Below are 19,497 nucleotides of genomic sequence, written 5' to 3' on the forward strand. Positions count from 1 at the left end.
TTTTTTTTTTTTTTTTTTTTTTTTTTTTTTTGGTAACACCGAATCAATGGTTTGGTTTCTTGTCATCGGATTCGAGAATTACATCTCTATACGGTTAGGGAAATCTGCAACTACATTCTTATAATTATATGACAGGTGCCAAAATGTACTGTACAGTACATGTGAAGAATACACTAAAAACTTAATTTCAGGAGTAAAAAGATTAGCCCTTGTTCGGTAGCAATTTTTTTCCACCAAAAAATCATTTTTTTTTTCACTTTAAGCGGTCACTTTTTACTGATAGTATTACTATTAGGTGGACCCACTTTTCTCTCCGGTCAGAACGTCAATTCTAATAATCTGGGCCCTAGAAATGAATCAGTAGAATTTATAGACTACTACGGCTGACTGCCTTCTGCAAGTTGAATTCTGGGATCGATGATGCTTAGCAGAATGAAAAGCGGTGCCAGAAGTCGTTTGATAAGAAATCTGATAATAAGCTGAATAAGTTTGACTGGGAGCACATGTGAAGGGTATAAAGAGTAGCAGCAGAGTACCATATTGGAGAGAATTCGGCTGCAAACCAATTCTGCCCAAATCAGGGCATTAGCTCAAAATATAAAGGGCCAAATCCATGTATGATACGACTTTAAAACAACCAAACAGCAAAATAAAGGAATAGGACAATAAGAAGACTGTGCTAATAATTAAAAGAAGTTCGTTTTAAAGAACAAAATAACAAAAACGTAATACTCCTGCACCAATTTGAACTGAAACCAGCTGCTGCTACCCAATTAACTCTTTCTTCCATTCCCAGTACCCTTAAGATTCTCCTCTTGAATCAACCCTGCTAGCTGAGTTCTGGGATCTTGACACTGAGCTTTAGCTTTAAGAATGAATTGCATTGCCGAAAGTGTTTTGATAAGGAAATCTGATAACAACCTTAACAAGTTTGATTGAGAGTGTTTTTTCTACGACTGTCTCTCACAAAGTATAATTCAATTTTGATACACTCAGTACTAGAGTGCTGAATTGGAATAGCTCTAAGCACAATAGTTTTGAGGTTTTCGTGCCAAATCTATGAAATTCTGATTTTCTTGATTCAAACGTCACACAATAAACCTAGTGGTCAATGCATTTCTATTTTTGCATTGGCTAAGTTGCGATGTTCTGCTTCAGTGGTGTTCAGGGATAAATGTACGTTGCCTTTCAGAGCTTCATGTGACGAGATTTCCCCTGAGAAATATGCAGAACCTGATATAAGCTGATGATCATCAAGATCTGCGCACCAATCAACACCTAAATAACAACAGAGAAACGAGCGTAAAGACTGGGAGAGAAGAATAGTTTAGAATCCTTTTAAATGTCTGCCAGTGTTTTTCCAAGGGATTGGGCATTTATAGAAAACTTTGTTGACATTAAAGGAGATTGCTGTCTGTATGATTGTTGCATTTGGGAGCACCGACTAGATAAACTTTGAGGATTGAACATTGGTCTCCTCTATTTTCAGTGAATTTGACATCATGACCATCTCTGTTGGCATTATTGATTTTTTCCATTTATTCTTTATCGACAGATTGTATATATTTATCTTGAGACAACAAAAGCTGTCCACTAATTGTATCAGCAGATTGTATATGTTTATCTTGAGACAACAAGAGCTGTCCACTAATGGTGAGTGGGAAGGTCCCATAGATGTTACTCATAAAAGAAAACTCTAGTCAGTGAGATGGAAAATTACAAGCTGATTTACTCGGTTAACATCTTGAGATGGGCAACGAATAGGGGTTTCAATGACAGCTTGGGGTTGTGGTGAAGACTCTAGCTGGATAATGAATTGCCATCGATGACCGTTGTTGAGCTTTTAGCAGACTTGCTTTGATACCAAAGCAGAAATCCACAAGAACAAAATATTGCAAACTTGAAATGTTTTCTTATCAGCTTACAGAGTCGTTGCTTTACAATTCTCTTCATAAAGAAGTCTATAACAACCTCCTATAGTACTATGGAAAGTGTCTAAGATGCTACATGTTAAAAAATAACAGAAGAGTGCTCTAGAATATGATTACATTAATAAATAGATTGGAACTAGATTAAGTAAATCACCAGTACTAATTAGCTACTACCACTAGCTGATATCATGCATATTTTCATGGTAATGAGACCATTAATTGATAAGTTTATGCAAGATCTTGGCTCCTATTTCATATCTGCTTGTTTTTAATGCTGGACATACAAGGTAAATAGTTCCTATTCAATCACTCCAGGTATTTTTCAAGTTCTGATAATATGTTTTAGGAATTTAAGACCCCGAAAGGATGCACTCTAGATCCGAAACCAAGGATTAAAATGAAGAAGCGAAACAAACTTAGACTTAAAGATGTGCATGAAGAGGAAGAAAATGTTAAAGCATTTGGTACACTATATTTTATGAACTATACCCAACTCAAGTTGAGAAACTTTAAAAGCAAGTTTCTGCAGTCAGCTCCTTCCTTTAATCGATGATATGTAAAAATGAAATCAGTGCTCCTTTTTCTTCTCTTCCTTTATAGCTCTACATCACAATCCTGCAATTTCTATAGATCTGGATAAGGGTGTGGGATATTGGATTAATTATACCGTCTAACATCATAACTTTTTAGTGAGGTGAACATCATATGATTCTTCTTATACTTGCACTTGACAACAGACACACCAATAAGCCGTGGAAATCTAAAGAATTCTGCAAGTTATACTGTTGTTGTTTACTGTGGAAATGTGATCCATACCCTAGGTTCTTGATGTAAAAAGTACTTTCACCATCCTCAAGTCATTCCAGCCTTAATCCTTAATGTTTGTGTACATTGGATGTCTGTATATTTGAACTTCCATGATTTTCTATCCCTATTTCCCTCCCTAGCTTATGGCCCCTTCTCAGGAATGAACTCTCCTATTCAATCATCAATTTATCATTCACAAAGTTCTATCTAGAGATGCTTCAATTTAGTTGGATGTTTATTGTATTCAGGACTTTTGAGAGGCATATGACATAACTGTAACAAGATTATCTGGATCATTTAATAGATTGATATATGCGAGTCTTTCTTAGTTCTTATACTAACGCTGCCTTTGTTTTTCTTACATTATGATTGGCTATTTATTTTCAATCTTTGTAATCGTGAACAGGGTACCCATACTTTGATTTCTTTGATGGAGCATCCCATTTTGGTATCTGCCTCAAGCTCGTTTAAATTTCTTCCTGAGAGAAAGTTCTCAGCTTCTGAAGCAGAGTCAGAAGCATCAAGAAAGAGTAAATGGGTCTACATTTTCCAAAGGGAATATGGAACAGTGGACTCTGCACTCGTTGATGTATGTTTGAATTTTCTGTTTAAGAGTTGAAATGTAATGCTCTAAACATGTATTCTAAAAAGCGTAAAGCACGGCAAGGCCAAGCTTCAAACCTAGGAAAAGCTTAGGTGAGCTTTTAGAACAATGCTCTAAATAAAGGAACTCAAGAGTAAATCCTAAAACTTCATCCTCTAGCATAGCTGTTTGCTGCTTTCTGTTTTTTGTTATTGCTAATGCATTCAATTAATACTGCTACTCTCTTGGACATTTTTCATACTTACCATTAAATTCTAATCAGGCATAAGATATATTTCTCCCTTCTATTGCAACTCTGTTAAAATGAGACAGCTGACCCTTCTATTTCACCTCTGTTAAAATGAGGGAAGTGGATACTTTGTAATGGAGAAAGGAAATTAATGAACATAAATCAATGTGCATTAGTTAAAGACTTAGAATATGGTACTGCCTTCATGGAGATATGTCGGTAATTGACAATTTCTTTCTTGGTGCTTAAAATTCTACTGGTTCAAACTTCAAAATTAGAAGTTAAGACTTAATTTTTAGAGCTGAAGGATCCAAAATTTTAGCATTTTCATTCAGTTATGTTTGTTAGTGGGTTTAAAGTATTGCCTTCCCCTGCAATAAAAGGTCTCTCACACAGACACCCCAACCCTTAGAAAACCTGAAATCTTGGTACAAGAAAAATGCCATTATGAAATTCATGAAAGGCTTCTTCAAATGCTTGTAATTCATTTTTATTGAAGCCTTGTCTATTGTGTGTCTTGAATAAAATATCTACTTTATCATTGAAGCCTCAGCAACTATATCTTTCTAGCAGGCAATAAATAACTGACACCATCATCTCGGCTTGCTCCACTATCTTGTTTTCTTGATTTAAACTGTGTATGCCGTTTATCTCTTATCTTTCTATGGAATGTTAGTAGTGATGTTTCTGAAACTCGAATTTGATTAACTCTTAACCTCATAATTTTCTTGCATTTTTTTCCCTCGAAAAGCTTCTCTGTCCTTTTTTCCTTCATTTTGCAGATACTTCTGCATTTCATGAAAGAGTGCCATAACTAGCAAGAACTAATGAACAAATATAAGCCTTGAATCTCTTATGCTCGGACAAACTATGATTCAAATGTGGTGAAATGATTGCAAAATTTAGTAAACTTTCCGTGCCAAAAAATCTTGAAGTTCTCTTTGAAATGATTGCAGATTTCAGTTTTAAATATTTTGTTTTATTTACTTCATTTTCCTGATCACCGAACCATGTTTCACTTCTTGTAACAAGTTTGTTGGTACTGATGAGGCAACAACCTGCGTGGGCCTTGTAATCCATAACCAAAAACAAGGAATGTGAGTGTTGGACACTGTATGCAGAAGATTCCTGTTACTAAATATTTAGTGGTGCATTTTTATTGTGTGACCTTTTCTTCTTATTACAGGACTTCTGTTGCTCATTTGGATTCTCCAAACGTTGTTGATATTGGCCTCAGCCAGATGTTATCTTTGTTTTCAGATCATGATTCTGATGCCATGCTGGATGTATGATTATATTTGCTTTAATGATGATTGTTCTTATTTAGTCGTGGTCTATTGTGGGGCTTGTAACGCGTGCAAGGTTTTTCCATGCAGGTGCATCTAATAGGTGGATTTGATAATACCTCATCTAAAGTCTGGCCCAAACCCCTTCCTTGCTTTAGATTTCCTAAGGATGTTGCCATTCAGGGAAAGAATGTTAATTCTTTTGAATTTTGTGCAGAATGCAAATCTTGCTAACAGAAGTAGTGCCAAACTGGATGGATATTCATATTCTTTGTGTGCTAAGATAATTGAAACCTTGAGGGATAGGAATGAAAAGTTTCAGATTCACACTCTCCATGTTCTTCAGCATAACACCAGATGGGATCCTGACGGAACCGCACTGCCCATCTTTAGTGGATTTGTGGTTAGCTTCAACTTCATGAAGTCCTTTCCATTTTTCATTGTTACTCGTGTCAGATTGAGATTTTAAGTTTATTTTATGTGGAAGCATGAAATCAACATGTATGGCTATGATTCTAAGCTGGATTTTTGCCACTTAAGTTGGCAGTAAGAGGAGCATTACCTGCTGATAAGCTGCAAGAAAGGAAGCTTCTAATCTTAGCTAAACATGCTGGCCTTGCACATCTTATCTTATTTATTTGTTTATTTTTTCTTTTTCGGTCCAATTATACTTGAAACAAAAATATCCAGTGTGGAATTTTAACGATAATTGTTCTTTATGTGCTTTTTATTAGTTGTTGGACTATTATTGTTGTATAAGGGAAAAATAAAAATAAAACAGTCCATAGTCTCTTTAAGAATTAAAATCTCAGAAACTCATCAAGTGCATTATTTCTGTATTGGAGTTCATTTTTCTTGCACACGTGAAAGTATCTCTGAGATGTAGTCGCTTTAAATTTTTAGTATCCTTGATAACAAGAGGGACATTTTTAATCTTTTACCATGGATAAACATAAGATGTATATGTGCCCATAGTTTTTGGAAGTTTGTCAATCACAATTCTTCTGTCAGGTGGAAACGTCCACTGGGTCAATCATACCAGCCAGCTTTGATAGAACGTCAAGATGCCCAGATGAAATTGTTCGAAGAATTCGAGTCACTGCTTGCTATGGCGATCCCAATTGGGATGGCAGGTTGCTTGAGACGTATGACACCAAGACCGACCATTTTGTCATTGCTCCATGCACTTGGTACAGAGTTTTCTCTCACCTTTGCTTCTCTTGGTTCAAATGCATACATCGAATCTGCTTTTATAATGATCCCTACGGCCTAAAATTACATTAATGCCTTTTGACAGTTTATTCATAGCTCCAATATCTCTTAGTTATATTCATGTTATATCCTTTCTTCCCTATAGGAGTACACACCAATTATACATCGCAATGGCAATTCAAGAACTCTCCGATGCAGAAATCCTCCTTAGATGTTCAACTTCACCTTCTGCTGAGAGTCCAGATTTTGTGGAGAATGAAAGAAGGTGAGTACACATTTGAATGGATTTGTGCTGCACAATATTTTACATGCTTTTTCATTTTCAAGAATTGGCTTTTGGATGCACAAAGTTTGATTTGCAATATCATATAATTTAAGTTGATTTATATTCTATTATAGTATATTTCTGGTTTTGATAAAGCTATTTGTTGTGCTTCAAGGAGTAGATATCTATATGATGTCCCAGATTTTTGTAAAATGTCACCATATTTCCAAAGGGATAATGGCGAATTTAACGTGGAAACTGTTTCTTTATCCAGAAAGTGTGACTACTTGATTCGTCATCCACTTTGGAGAGAGACATTTCCCAATAAGCAGCCTCGCATATTTCAGAGGATTGAAGGTGGAAGTTGGGTGAAATGCTGAAGGTTAGAAGATTTTGATTGCACCCAGAAGGAATTTGCCGCGAAATGTATTATTTTTTTGTAAATTAAGCAGAGTGTAAACTTCACTCTGTTTCCATATTTCAGATAATAGAACAATATCTTGCAATGAGAACATATAATGCATGAATGCTGACGATGAACTTGCTCAACCATTGTTCTAGCCACTGCCTTCTGATCAAAGGGTCCTTAAAGCTTGATATTCTTTTGATTCTGACTGTTTCATGGTGCTTTGTGCAATTCTATCATTCCTAATAATACAGTTAACCCTCCGGTGGATCAAGCCTTGAGAACACTATTATTAACAATTGAGTCCTTTTGAGTCCCCTTTGCACAAGTTTATTTTCCAATTTCTCTTAATATCTAGATACCTTTGAGTACCCATAGATAGTTTCTATTCTAGAAACTTATTATTCAAGTCTTCTATGTGAGCTATTGTTTCAAAGATACAAGGGTGCCTAAAACTAAACGGCAAAAAGATAAAATATCACCTCATCGCCTCTCATTTTGCCCCATGCCCCAGATTCCCACCCAATTGAGCACAAACAAAGAACACAAAAACAGTACAAATCAAAAGCTCAGCATGGAGAGATTATTTTCCCCACAATGGCAACTATACTAATATTGCAAATGGACCGACACTGATGTGTTTGTAGAGGACAAATTACGTCCCCAACAGCAATTTGGCCTATGCTAAATGACTAAACCATCTGTAATTCAGTATAAGTACGCCATACAAAAATGGCATTATATGACGCAGCACTAAGATCAGTCAGGAATTTAATGCATTCATTGTTGTTAGATGCATATTCCTAAACCGCCTACCCTACCTGCCACTATCTAAACCACTTTTACCGTCCAAATTGTTCCCATGATGATTAAATTGCCAATTTCAGTCCATTGGATGTCCATGTCCTAAATCGCCATCATCTGTACAAGAAAAACGCCAAAAATACTCATAAAAGTGGAAACAGTTAATCACCGATACTATTTATCAGTCAATGGAAGTCATTTAACGTGACAGTTTAAAAAGATAATCAAACTCCATTAACAAAGGGGATTCCAAATATGACACAATTTTTTTTTTTAGCCCCTGTTTAATTTTGATAAAAATCTGATTTTTAATAGATTTCGATAAAAGTTGATCAAATGTGTGATTGAAAAGTTGAGTCGAATGAGGTGTGGTTGAAAATGACTTTGGAAAATATGAGTTTTAAGATATGGGAGGCAAACGGGTTTAGTGTCCCCAGTAGGATACTGGGTAACAATTCTCAACATCAAAGAAATTCCTGTAATTTCCAGTTAGTTTTTAGACCATGCATTGAAAATTTTTAGAGCTATATTTTAGAACTATTGAGTTTGATGAAAAAAACCAGAAACTACATAAATATAAGACAAAGTCCTACCATCTTCACCATCCGATATACTTGCAAGCCTTGCAAGGACATTGGTAAGCTCTTGTTCATGGTCCTGTTTTGCCAAAAGAAAAAATAACTAACCTAATTGAAAGTGAAGTCAAATATGCAAGATTAATTACCAAAATTTCAAGTGCTTTCTAACCTTCAGAAGTTTCTTTGCCTTCTCTATGTCCATAGGGTCTTGATGATCATGCCCAAAAATCCTTTCCACCTGCAAAAATTCACGAGGCAATTAGCACCCATCTTTAGTAGTATGCCCAAGTTAACATATATGTATACTCAATTACTGAAGCACCTTCTCAATTAGAGCATCAGTGTTGAAAATTTCAATAACACCATCTCCAATGCCATTCCGTGATGGCAGAAAATCCTTCCCAGATTGACTTTTGTTCAGGCCCCTACCTCTTCCTGCACCTGGAGCAGACTCTCGCACAATTGGTCTATTTGACCCATAACCTCCATGATGGAAACTTCCAGGATCTTCACCTTCCCATTGAACATCTCCAGGAGGGATCTGTTGAGGGGAAATTGAAAGTGATCATGCTGAGAGTGTGTTGAGTTACTGGTTAATCAATGAAAGCCAAACATAAAAACCATTTTCCTTTGCCACATATTGCAAGATGCAAGCAATTATTGGTAACAGACAAGCAGACAAGTGCATGGTCACCTAGATATGAATTAACACAGCATCTAATATGTTCAACCTTCTCCAACCACTTGAAACCCAAAGCAGAGATGGAAATAAAAAACCAAGGGGGATGGGGTGAAATAGTGATATTAACCAAAAATCAAGATACATAAAGCAAAAACCATATATAATTTTAATTATAACCTTGCATTGATTTTAATTAATTTAGATCTTGCATTCATATACAATTTATGGTTACAATTTAATTTTAGAAAAAAATCATAAGTTTTTATAGTTTCATTTAAGCCTAAGTTAATTTGAACTTAATTAGTACAATTTCTTTGGGTACGATACTTGGACTCAAAATCCATTTTACTACTCGTTAACGAACCATGCACTTGCGGTATTTTAAAATGAAAGAATATTTTCGCAACAGTTAAAGTCACAAATCTGTCATACGTCATGTAAAAGTTATGTTTTCCTTAGGACTATAGAATTGTCTTGGAACTCTAGATCCTACAATTAAATTCTAGCCTTTATCCATATTGAAGTCAAAGGAAGATAGAACACAAAAGCCAACTATTTCCACCAACATTTAGTTTTTTGCTCTCTCATCTGCAATTTATTTATGTGTTACTTTGTAAGCGATCAACACATGATGGCCATTGGCTTCAAGATGTAATCTTAAACCCGATGGTCAAGTCCAGTAAGATACAAATAATTTCCATCGTACTTCAGTTTGGTTTTAGTGGACTCTATTGCTTGGATTCTTCGAAATGGACAGAGTACCCGTGTCGGACACAACACGACATGGGTATGGGATATGTGTCAGATCCTCCAAGTTTCAACCAGACACTTTGCCCTTTTTACTTCTTCTTTCCTTTCCTTTCTTTCCCGTTTTTGCTTTCTATATTTTCTATAAACTTAGCGTTTCCTTTGAGAGGTTGGAGAAAGGCGAAAGCGCTAGGTTTTCCTTCCTTTCTTTTTTATTTCCCTTTTCTTCTTTTTTCCTTCTTTCCCTCTTTGTATCGGTGCTTTAAAGTTTTGTTTATATAAAATGAAAATGTGTTTCATATAGTACTATTTATTGTTCCACTAAGTCCAAATCGCAATCAAGTGCCCCATTATCTATGTTATATAACATTTAGTAATTAACTTTCCATAATTGAAAACTAAATCTCGAAATTCTATTTTATTCGTCTTAACTCCTTATTCAATACTCATTTCCTTATTTGTAAACAATTGTTTTTGGTCTATTCAAATCGTATCTTGGGTTAGTAAAACAATTGGAAGTTTAAAAGACATGTCCACATATGTTAGAAATTTAGACTCTTTTTAGTCATGCCCCCATATCTTATATTTTAGAAAATAAAATATCCGACACTTAAATACGTACTTGTACCTGACACCTGTACCCGGGTTCGATCATCATAGTTAGTGAATGAGAGTTTTAACTTGAATAAAATGTGCCAAGTTTATTGCTATTTGATGGACGCTGAATACTATAATACAGAGGGATTCATGCTCCCCAATGAGGGCAACGTTACCACCTTACCGAATGGAGAGATGAATGATATACACACACTGACGAGGAGATTTAACACAATGCATTAGAATTTCAGGAATGTGATTGATTGTTAAAAAAGGCAATGGAAGATTTGGATAGCTAATCATCTCTCCCACTTAAACACACACACTCCAGTAATTAAAAAAACTTAAAAAAGGAAAGAAAAACAAGCAAAATCTCAGCCGCATTAAGGCTCCTAAACCGCCTACCCTACCTGCCACGATCTAAACCACTTTTACCGTCCAAATTGTTCCCATGATGATTAAATTGCCAATTTCAGTCCATTGGATGTCCATGTCCTAAATCGCCATCATCTGTACAAGAAAAACGCCAAAAATACTCATAAAAGTGGAAACAGTTAATCACCGATACTATTTATCAGTCAATGGAAGTCATTTAACGTGACAGTTTAAAAAGATAATCAAACTCCATTAACAAAGGGGATTCCAAATATGACACAATTTTTTTTTTTTTAGCCCCTGTTTAATTTTGATAAAAATCTGATTTTTAATAGATTTCGATAAAAGTTGATCAAATGTGTGATTGAAAAGTTGAGTCGAATGAGGTGTGGTTGAAAATGACTTTGGAAAAGATGAGTTTTAAGATATGGGAGGCAAACGGGTTTAGTGTCCCCAGTAGGATACTGGGTAACAATTCTCAACATCAAAGAAATTCCTGTAATTTCCAGTTAGTTTTTAGACCATGCATTGAAAATTTTTAGAGCTATATTTTAGAACTATTGAGTTTGATGAAAAAAACCAGACTATACATAAATATAAGACAAAGTCCTACCATCTTCACCATCCGATATACTTGCAAGCCTTGCAAGGACATTGGTAAGCTCTTGTTCATGGTCCTGTTTTGCCAAAAGAAAAAATAACTAACCTAATTGAAAGTGAAGTCAAATATGCAAGATTAATTACCAAAATTTCAAGTGCTTTCTAACCTTCAGAAGTTTCTTTGCCTTCTCTATGTCCATAGGGTCTTGATGATCATGCCCAAAAATCCTTTCCACCTGCAAAAATTCACGAGGCAATTAGCACCCATCTTTAGTAGTATGCCCAAGTTAACATATATGTATACTCAATTACTGAAGCACCTTCTCAATTAGAGCATCAGTGTTGAAAATTTCAATAACACCATCTCCTGCATCTCCAATGCCATTCCGTGATGGCAGAAAATCCTTCCCAGATTGACTTTTGTTCAGGCCCCTACCTCTTCCTGCACCTGGAGCAGACTCGCGCACAATTGGTCTATTTGACCCATAACCTCCATGATGGAAACTTCCAGGATCTTCACCTTCCCATTGAACATCTCCAGGAGGGATCTGTTGAGGGGAAATTGAAAGTGATCATGCTGAGAGCGTGTTGAGTTACTGGTTAATCAATGAAAGCCAAACATAAAAACCATTTTCCTTTGCCACATATTGCAAGATGCAAGCAATTATTGGTAACAGACAAGCAGACAAGTGCACGGTCACCTAGATATGAATTAACACAGCATCTAATATGTTCAACCTTCTCCAACCACTTGAAACCCAAAGCAGAGATGGAAATAATGAGGCTAAAAGAGCCTATCTGTTTGACCTTATTCTACTGCCTATTATTTGATTGGTGCTATTTACATTTTCATCTTGAAAGCCTGTACTATGATGTGGTTATTATGGGCTCAACTACAATAAAGAGACATTTTCATCATCTTTTATTATCTTCGGTCATTTTCTTATTTTACCAAAGTATGACTTTATTTAAAAATCGAAAACAATACTGCATTTTTTATCCACAAATATAAGTCACATATAAATGATTTTGATTATGATCACAAGTCGACCCAACAAAATTTCTTTCAGATTTTGATATCAATTCTTGGTTGAACCAAAATGATCTCTTTGGGTACGATACTTGGACTCAAAATTCATTTGACTACTCGTTAACGAACCATGCACTTGCGGTATTTTAAAATGAAAGAATATTTCGCAACAGTTAAAGTCACAAATCTGTCATACGTCATGTAAAAGTTATGTTTTCCTTAGGACTATAGAATTGTCTTGGAACTCTAGATCCTACAATTAAATTCTAGCCTTTATCCATATTGAAGCCAAAGGAAGATAGAACACAAAAGCCAACTATTTCCACCAACATTTAGTTTTTTGCTCTCTCATCTGCAATTTATTTATGTGTTACTTTGTAAGCGATCAACACATGATGGCCATTGGCTTCAAGATGTAATCTTAAACCTGATGGTCAAGTCCAGTAAGATACAAATAATTTCCATCGTACTTCAGTTTGGTTTTAGTGGACTCTATTGCTTGGATTCTTCGAAATGGACAGAGTACCCGTGTCGGACACAACATGACATGGGTATGGGATATGTGTCAGATCCTCCAAGTTTCAACCAGACACTTTGCCCTTTTTACTTCTTTCCTTTCCTTTCTTTCCCGTTTTTGCTTTCTATATTTTCTATAAACTTAGCGTTTCCTTTGAGAGGTTGGAGAAAGGCGAAAGCGCTAGGTTTTCCTTCCTTTCTTTTTTATTTCCCTTTTCTTCTTTTTTCCTTCTTTCCCTCTTTGTATCGGTGCTTTAAAGTTTTGTTTATATAAAATGAAAATGTGTTTCATATAGTACTATTTAGTGTTTCACTAAGTCCAAATCGCAATCAAGTGCCCCATTATCTATGTTATATAACATTTAGTAATTAACTTTCCATAATTGAAAACTAAATCTCGAAATTCTATTTTATTCGTCTTAACTCCTTATTCAATACTCATTTCCTTATTTGTAAACAATTGTTTTTGGTCTATTCAAATCGTATCTTGGGTTAGTAAAACAGTTGGAAGTTTAAAAGACATGTCCACATATGTTAGAAATTTAGACTCTTTTTAGTCATGCCCCCATATCTTATATTTTAGAAAATAAAATATCCGACACTTAAATACGTACTTGTACCTGACACCTGTACCCGGGTTCGATCATCATAGTTAGTGAATGAGAGTTTTAACTTGAATAAAATGTGCCAAGTTTATTGCTATTTGATGGACGCTGAATACTATAATACAGAGGGATTTCATGCTCCCCAATGAGGGCAACGTTACCACCTTACCGAATGGAGAGATGAATGATATACACACACTGACGAGGAGATTTAACACAATGCATTAGAATTTCAGGAATGTGATTGATTGTTAAAAAAGGCAATGGAAGATTTGGATAGCTAATCATCTCTCCCACTTAAACACACACACTCCAGTAATTAAAAAAACTTAAAAAAGGAAAGAAAAACAAGCAAAATCTCAGCCGCATTAAGGCATAAGCCATGGCAAATTGAGGTGTAAGTCATTATAACTCAAGAAGATCGTGGCTTAGGGTATAACCTTTTGGGTCTCTCTTCGAAACAATGGATGTAACCAAAGAAAAATAAATATGACCTATTGCCTCCAGTTAATTTGAAGGCACAATTGTGAATTGCCTGTGCTATTGACCCATTTCGACTACTCGTGCACAACATTAACGAGACATAAATCATGAGTACGAGCACGAGGACAAATAGGAGAAATAACTCTACAGGGGTAGCTTATAAAAATTTAAGGGCTAACTAATCGTTCGAGTAGCTAACATCCTTTTTGTCGAGGCTCCAAAGCTCAGTATCATTTCTGAGGCTAAAAGAGCCTATCTGTTTGACCTTATTCTACTGCCTATTATTTGATTGGTGCTATTTACATTTTCATCTTGAAAGCCTGTACTATGATGTGGTTATTATGGGCTCAACTACAATAAAGAGACATTTTCATCATCTTTTATTATCTTCGGTCATTTTCTTATTTTACCAAAGTATGACTTTATTTAAAAATCGAAAACAATACTGCATTTTTTATCCACAAATATAAGTCACATATAAATGATTTTGATTATGATCACAAGTCGACCCAACAAAATTTCTTTCAGATTTTGATATCAATTCTTGGTTGAACCAAAATGATCATGGTTATTTTAGCCGTGTTGTGCCTTTAATTCCTATGGTAAATCAACTGCCACCAATAATTATATCTTTGATAATTCCTAAACAAAGATTTCGTCATGTAATAGTACAGTAACACTAATATACAAATCCTCAACATAGCGTTACACAAATCATCATTCTTATAATACTTCAGCTCTTGTTTGAGCCCCATTATTTGGTAAAAATAGATTTTGGAATAGAGATTGATTTGGAGAATGTGTGGTTGAAAAGTAGGAAAAAGTTTTCAATTTTACGCATAAAATTATTTCATTAAGAGTGTGTGTGGTTGAAAATGAGTTTGGAAAAAAATGTATTATAGAAAAATGGGGCTCAAACAAGAGCTCAATTCTATGTTCAAGATTTTCTGATCTGTCACTGACTTCATTAGAAACTTAAATATCAGGTTCATTTTCCTAAATCATTATCAACTCTCTAAGTTATATAGATAAGATATATATCTTCAACCTTGCTAACGAGATATTCTGAAAGCACCGCCGGTATTATCCTTCCCACTTGTGGACATCATAAAATATAGTTCACCATAGATACATTTCCCCATAACCACCACCTAATGTATAACGTGCAAAAGAGACATACAAGTCTCTGTGTTATTTAAATGCTATTAAAAATGGAAAATGATAACAGTCAGGTGTTCTATTTTCAGCTCATACCTATATTTTCTCACTTGGAATATAAACTATATACCCATGACCACAAGATGCTCTGGAATATCGTGCACACCTCTTGATTTATCCATCAACTAAATGTTATTAATGAAGGATTCAGATGTTCTCTTTCCATCCTTGCCTAAAACTATATCTTGTTAATAACGCATCAAATATGGACTACAAGTGTATCGATGATTGTAAGACCCTTCAACGTTCTAATTACTCCTCTTGGTCATAATAAATCTTAATGGGAGGTTCACACAAACTCAAATATTTAACCTATGTCTCCACAAAAATGTTTTTAGACAATGGGGGCAGAGAATTGATTTTCGAAGATTCATCTTGAATTTCTCTCTAATATGAAGTAAAGTTACGTCTAAATGACACAGGTTGGCTGCAAAGCTACCAAACATGAGATAAATATTGCATCTGTCACTTCGGTGAACACGAGAATTGCAATTCACATATGTAATTCTCAAATAAATTAGTAATAAAGAAAATCTTAATGTGGAAGAAATTCAAAATGTTAATTTATTGTTTAATAACATGAGAATAAAGCATATATCTACCTCAGCAAAGTTGACCCACTCCGATGTTTCATGTGGAGTGCCCATATCATAAACAAGAGCATGTAGTCCCTGGAAAATGTTGCAGAGACTACATAAGCATTAAATGGGTAAATAGAAAGCACACCAAATCACTACAAGTCAAATATACCTCAGCCGGACTATAGTCAGCTATGACAGCTTCATAGAAATTGTTATCATCAGGCCATCTGGTCCTTACTTTCCTTCCAATTAATGGATCAAATGAACCTCCTGTAAGGCCACCTGAAGAAATACGGTTACCAAACTGACCTCTTCCAGCAGAAATAGAGGATGGATATTGCATTTTTATTGAAGATGCACCAGGGGGTATCTGACCCTGAAATAACAATTAGAATCATAATGGGTTGCAGGGTCTATGTTCGTATTTAAGTTTTATTAACTTACTCGTTTGTGCTGCTGGCTCTTCAGCCCCATTATGGGTCCATGCTTTACAGCTGATGAAGGTGGCTGGTTTGCTAGGTTCATTGACTGTGAGGGAAAAAGAGAGGGACCTCCAAAGGCTATCTTCTCTTTTTTATGAGAAGCTGGGAAGGAAGGGGGCAAGGAACCGTGGACAGTTTGACCAACACCATGCATGCCTGGTTGAAAGCCACCAGACAGTCTCCACTCCCTAATTGCATTCCCAATTTGGCACATCAAAAGAAAGAAAATAGCTCATTTTGCATTCCCCTAAATTGGAAAACCAAGTAAGACTTCTAAGAAATGCGAGGAAGTTTTTGGATGAAAGAAAAACCTTATTCTTTGGATCGTTTCATCTACATTAACCTGGCCAAGAAGTTCCCTGTGCTCTTCATTTGACAGTCTTAACTCTTTCCTGAGTTCAGTTATTAAACTTTCCTTCTCCTATAGAAGAATCACATTACTTTGAAGTCATTAAAAAATTGGTAAGAATTATGCTAATATTAGATTCACTTGCTCAACGAGAGAAGAATTACCCAAGTAATGGCATCGGCTTGAGCTTTAAAGGCTCTCAGGACTGATCTATATGCTTCTTGCTCGAGCAGATGAATTTTGTCTTCCATATCAGTTTCATCATATATCCTAGGATATGGAACAGAACCCACGATAGAAGGCCTTCCATTCCCAGCAGTGCCACCACCTCTTTGAATTCTATTTTGATGAGGGAGATCATCTTCAGTCCCTGCACCAATATCAATATTGCAAATATGAAAAAATTAGTATTTTTGGACCAATGCCAGAGTGGCAAAAATTAATACCAAAAGCAAAGCAATTAGGAAAGTGAAATATTGAAACCACGCATCACTCAAAGTTTTCAAAATTGCAAAGAACAGGGTGAAATTAATAAATCCGCGAGATGAGTAGTAGTTATGCTCCTACATAGGTAAGAGACAACTATTAAATATATATTTCTATGGCGTCAAACCAGAAAGCTGTTAGACATGAATTTACTAATTAAATTAGGAGATCTTTTCCAAAAGTGGTCCAATCCATATATCCGTGGACGATTTACTGCATGGGCACATCGCTTCAGCCTTAACATCTTTCAAAGTGAAAGCAGCAGGTAGAGACAAACAAAATTAACAAAGAGCTGGCGAACTGGTTGTCCAAGGCTTTGTCATATCACATATCACAAAGGACGAGGGTAGTAAAAAGGAACCACTACTTTGAGTAAGCATAAATGCGTAATCTAGCACTTAATAATCAAAAACTGATCAATATAAAATTCGATGCAAATCTAGACACCCAGTCATAAGAGGCCCTACCATTTTATCCTCTTTCCAATAATTACAAGGTAGCTTTCTGAAGATATGTAGAGACCACCAGGGAACAGGAATGCCCATTACAATTTGAATTGCTCGTTACCATAGGCAACAGAAAATAGAGAAGCAATGGTGCCTACATATCCTAAGCAGCAGAACCTTAAAAATGGGTGACACTCTGAAAATGAGTACAAAGTAGTACCAAAAAAAGGCCATACATCAGGTAGGTAAACTACTTATATATCGATATTCAACCACTTCCATTTAATGTTTTCGCGAATCAAGGCAATCCTACTTGATTCACCTCTGTCCCTTAAAAATGGGTGATAATATAAATCCATACTCAATAAGGCCGTACGTGAGATGCAGTATGTCAACGAGTAGCACTTGATCAATATTAACCATAAAACTTACTATACATCCATATTCTACCACCTGTCTCACTATTTCTACTTCTGAAACACGAGGTACCTCTTGAAACCTCTATCAAGTACAAAAAGTTTGTAAATGAATGCATGGTATAATCAGATCAAAATCCTCCTCTCCATATAGTAAGTCTTACATAAACTTCCAAGAACCACGGTATTGAATTGCACGTGCTTATGATTCTTCTAATGGAAAATGCATCTATTAGCAAACCTTGATGTTTTTCTCCCAAGCATATTTTGCATAACGAATCCTTTATAAAATGATTTGAAACTGATGAACATGCTGTGAATCTTGCCTAAACTCTAAACCCTAAACAGAGAATCTGTATTAACTAAAAATCGAGTTAATACAAGATTATTCGTTTAAGGTTTAGAAATCGCAAACTGATAAACGCAGATAGCCTTCCAAATTTAGAATCCAAGCCATAACTTTTGGAGGAAAAAAAAAAAATTCCAACTATGGTCGAACTATAAAATCAAGCAAGAAAATTCAGTAATTCTATTCAAAAAAAAAAAAAAAAAAAAAACTGAAAGCTCGAGTATAAACCCTAGTCACCCCAAATTCACATACACATTAATGTCTATTATAAGAAAATCACGCACCACTACTATCATTCTCCTGGTAGTCCATAGCCCGCTTTCAATAGCTTCGTACGAGGGGAAAACACAACCGTGTGCTGAGGGGAAATGAGTTAATTTCACCTATAGTCACTTAAGTTTGTAAAAAATTTCAAATTGGTTTTTAAATGTTTTTCTTTACTCTATTAGACACGGAAGAATATATAGGTTCCACAAATGGTCGCTAGATTAGAAAAAATGATCAAATGGCCGTCATTGTGACATGATTTCAAAATATATATACTGATCTAATTTGAATTAATTTATTTTCTACGAATTTATATTTACTCGTTTATGCTAACATTCATTCACTGCCTAAAATTAAGATATATGAATGTAGTATCATTGTCGTCGCAATCTTTCTCTATCGACTTGTCACTGCTTCGACGCCCCTAGTTCCAACTTTATCAAAGTTTGCAAACATGATTACTTGTAGATGTAGTTGTTATAAGTTTTGTCGTATGATGTTTGTTATTTGGGTTTCACAAATAACAGTTGACATCTCGATAAGGAACGTCTAACGCTAATGGCAACTGATGTATTGAATTTGCAAAAATATTAGTTCTTGAAAGTAAATATTTGGATCAAAGATTTAGAAAGTTTTTACAATTTTATTAATTTTTTAAATTTTAATCAAACAAACCAACCTTCTTGAAGCCAAATAACAAAGTATACTTGAAATTTCCCCAAACGTCCCCTAGCTCCTAACAAAATAGAAATTAAATCATAATTAAATAAAACATTATATTTTTGAATAAATAGTAGAGCAAGCCCCGTATAAAGTCATGTTAGCCCCTGTTTGGAGGACATTTTGTGGAAGAAGAAAATTAATTTTTGGACCGTTTGTTGGTCACTTGGGCCCCACATGAGAGTGTACTGGTCAAAGAAAAAGGGCTGCCAACAGATGCTAACGGTAGGAAAATGAATTTTTTGCCCAAAAAAGGCCATCGAAACACCCTCTAAATTAACAAAATTGCTATCGTGACTAACATAAATGTGATGATAATCTCATTCTTTAGGTCACATTTTGACCTTTAACTTTTCATTATATTGAGACAAAAATCGCAAACTAATAATCGAATTTTGACTAATTCGTAATTGATCAAACCCTACT

The 19,497-nt window shown here is 35.2% G+C and overlaps 3 protein-coding genes across 9 annotated transcripts in view; 1 reads left to right on the forward strand and 2 right to left on the reverse strand.

The window, feature by feature from the left end:
• The window catches only part of LOC111410440 (protein N-terminal asparagine amidohydrolase), a 9,652-nt gene extending 2,707 nt beyond the window's left edge, over positions 1 to 6,945 (forward strand). Inside the window, exons 2-9 of one of the 5 annotated variants that reach the window (XM_023040765.1) lie at positions 3,145 to 3,327; positions 4,604 to 4,668; positions 4,758 to 4,857; positions 4,948 to 4,986; positions 5,075 to 5,260; positions 5,869 to 6,047; positions 6,215 to 6,334; positions 6,510 to 6,945. In XM_023040765.1, the coding sequence (XP_022896533.1) occupies positions 3,145 to 3,327; positions 4,604 to 4,668; positions 4,758 to 4,857; positions 4,948 to 4,986; positions 5,075 to 5,260; positions 5,869 to 6,047; positions 6,215 to 6,334; positions 6,510 to 6,714 (1,077 nt within the window). In that variant the 3' untranslated portion in view covers positions 6,715 to 6,945. Of the gene's footprint in view, positions 1 to 3,144; positions 4,477 to 4,603; positions 4,669 to 4,757; positions 4,858 to 4,947; positions 4,987 to 5,074; positions 5,261 to 5,868; positions 6,048 to 6,214; positions 6,335 to 6,509 lie in introns of those variants that run through there. The other 4 variants (XM_023040768.1, XM_023040771.1, XM_023040770.1 and 1 more) reach the window with 4 other exon arrangements.
• Positions 6,946 to 7,623: 678 nt separating this feature from the next.
• On the reverse strand, positions 7,624 to 10,209 carry LOC111411370 (protein EMSY-LIKE 1-like). Its single transcript, XM_023041910.1, has 5 exons — positions 10,180 to 10,209; positions 8,445 to 8,663; positions 8,292 to 8,360; positions 8,138 to 8,201; positions 7,624 to 7,661 (listed from the first exon to the last, which is right to left on the reverse strand). The coding sequence occupies exons 1-5, from the start codon at positions 10,207 to 10,209 to the stop codon at positions 7,624 to 7,626; spliced, it is 420 nt and encodes a 139-aa protein (XP_022897678.1).
• Positions 10,210 to 10,538: 329 nt separating this feature from the next.
• LOC111410439 (protein EMSY-LIKE 3-like) lies at positions 10,539 to 18,514 on the reverse strand. 3 transcript variants are annotated; one of them, XM_023040762.1, is made up of 10 exons: positions 18,369 to 18,514; positions 16,552 to 16,757; positions 16,350 to 16,459; positions 16,001 to 16,226; positions 15,726 to 15,932; positions 15,578 to 15,646; positions 11,444 to 11,671; positions 11,291 to 11,359; positions 11,137 to 11,200; positions 10,539 to 10,658 (listed from the first exon to the last, which is right to left on the reverse strand). In XM_023040762.1, the coding sequence occupies exons 1-10, from the start codon at positions 18,394 to 18,396 to the stop codon at positions 10,621 to 10,623; spliced, it is 1,245 nt and encodes a 414-aa protein (XP_022896530.1). In that variant the 5' UTR covers positions 18,397 to 18,514; the 3' UTR covers positions 10,539 to 10,620. The 3 variants fall into 3 exon arrangements, with proteins under 3 accessions (XP_022896530.1, XP_022896531.1, XP_022896532.1); XM_023040763.1 differs by lacking the exon at positions 18,369 to 18,514 and adding an exon at positions 18,337 to 18,355; XM_023040764.1 differs by lacking the exon at positions 18,369 to 18,514 and adding an exon at positions 17,341 to 18,204.
• Between the last annotated feature and the right edge of the window lie 983 nt (positions 18,515 to 19,497).

Source organism: Olea europaea, chromosome 15 (genome assembly GCF_002742605.1).
Source record: "Olea europaea var. sylvestris chromosome 15, O_europaea_v1, whole genome shotgun sequence".
In the NCBI taxonomy this organism is placed as follows: Eukaryota; Viridiplantae; Streptophyta; class Magnoliopsida; order Lamiales; family Oleaceae; genus Olea; species Olea europaea.

Bases quoted from the DNA above. Each gene is read 5' to 3' on its own strand.
- LOC111411370 (XM_023041910.1), bottom strand. From the start codon at position 10,209: ATGATGATCGAACCCGGGTACAGGTGTCAG. The intron at 8,664-10,179 runs GTACAAGTACGT...TCCCCTCAACAG, and splicing joins AACCCGGGTACAGGTGTCAG to ATCCCTCCTGGAGATGTTCA. The intron at 7,662-8,137 runs GTAGGACTTTGT...TTTCTTGTACAG, and splicing joins TATATCGGATGGTGAAGATG to ATGATGGCGATTTAGGACAT.
- LOC111410439 (XM_023040762.1), bottom strand. From the start codon at position 18,396: ATGGACTACCAGGAGAATGATAGTAGTG. The intron at 15,647-15,725 runs GTATATTTGACT...AACATTTTCCAG, and splicing joins CTGACTATAGTCCGGCTGAG to GGACTACATGCTCTTGTTTA. The intron at 10,659-11,136 runs GTAGGACTTTGT...TTTCTTGTACAG, and splicing joins TATATCGGATGGTGAAGATG to ATGATGGCGATTTAGGACAT.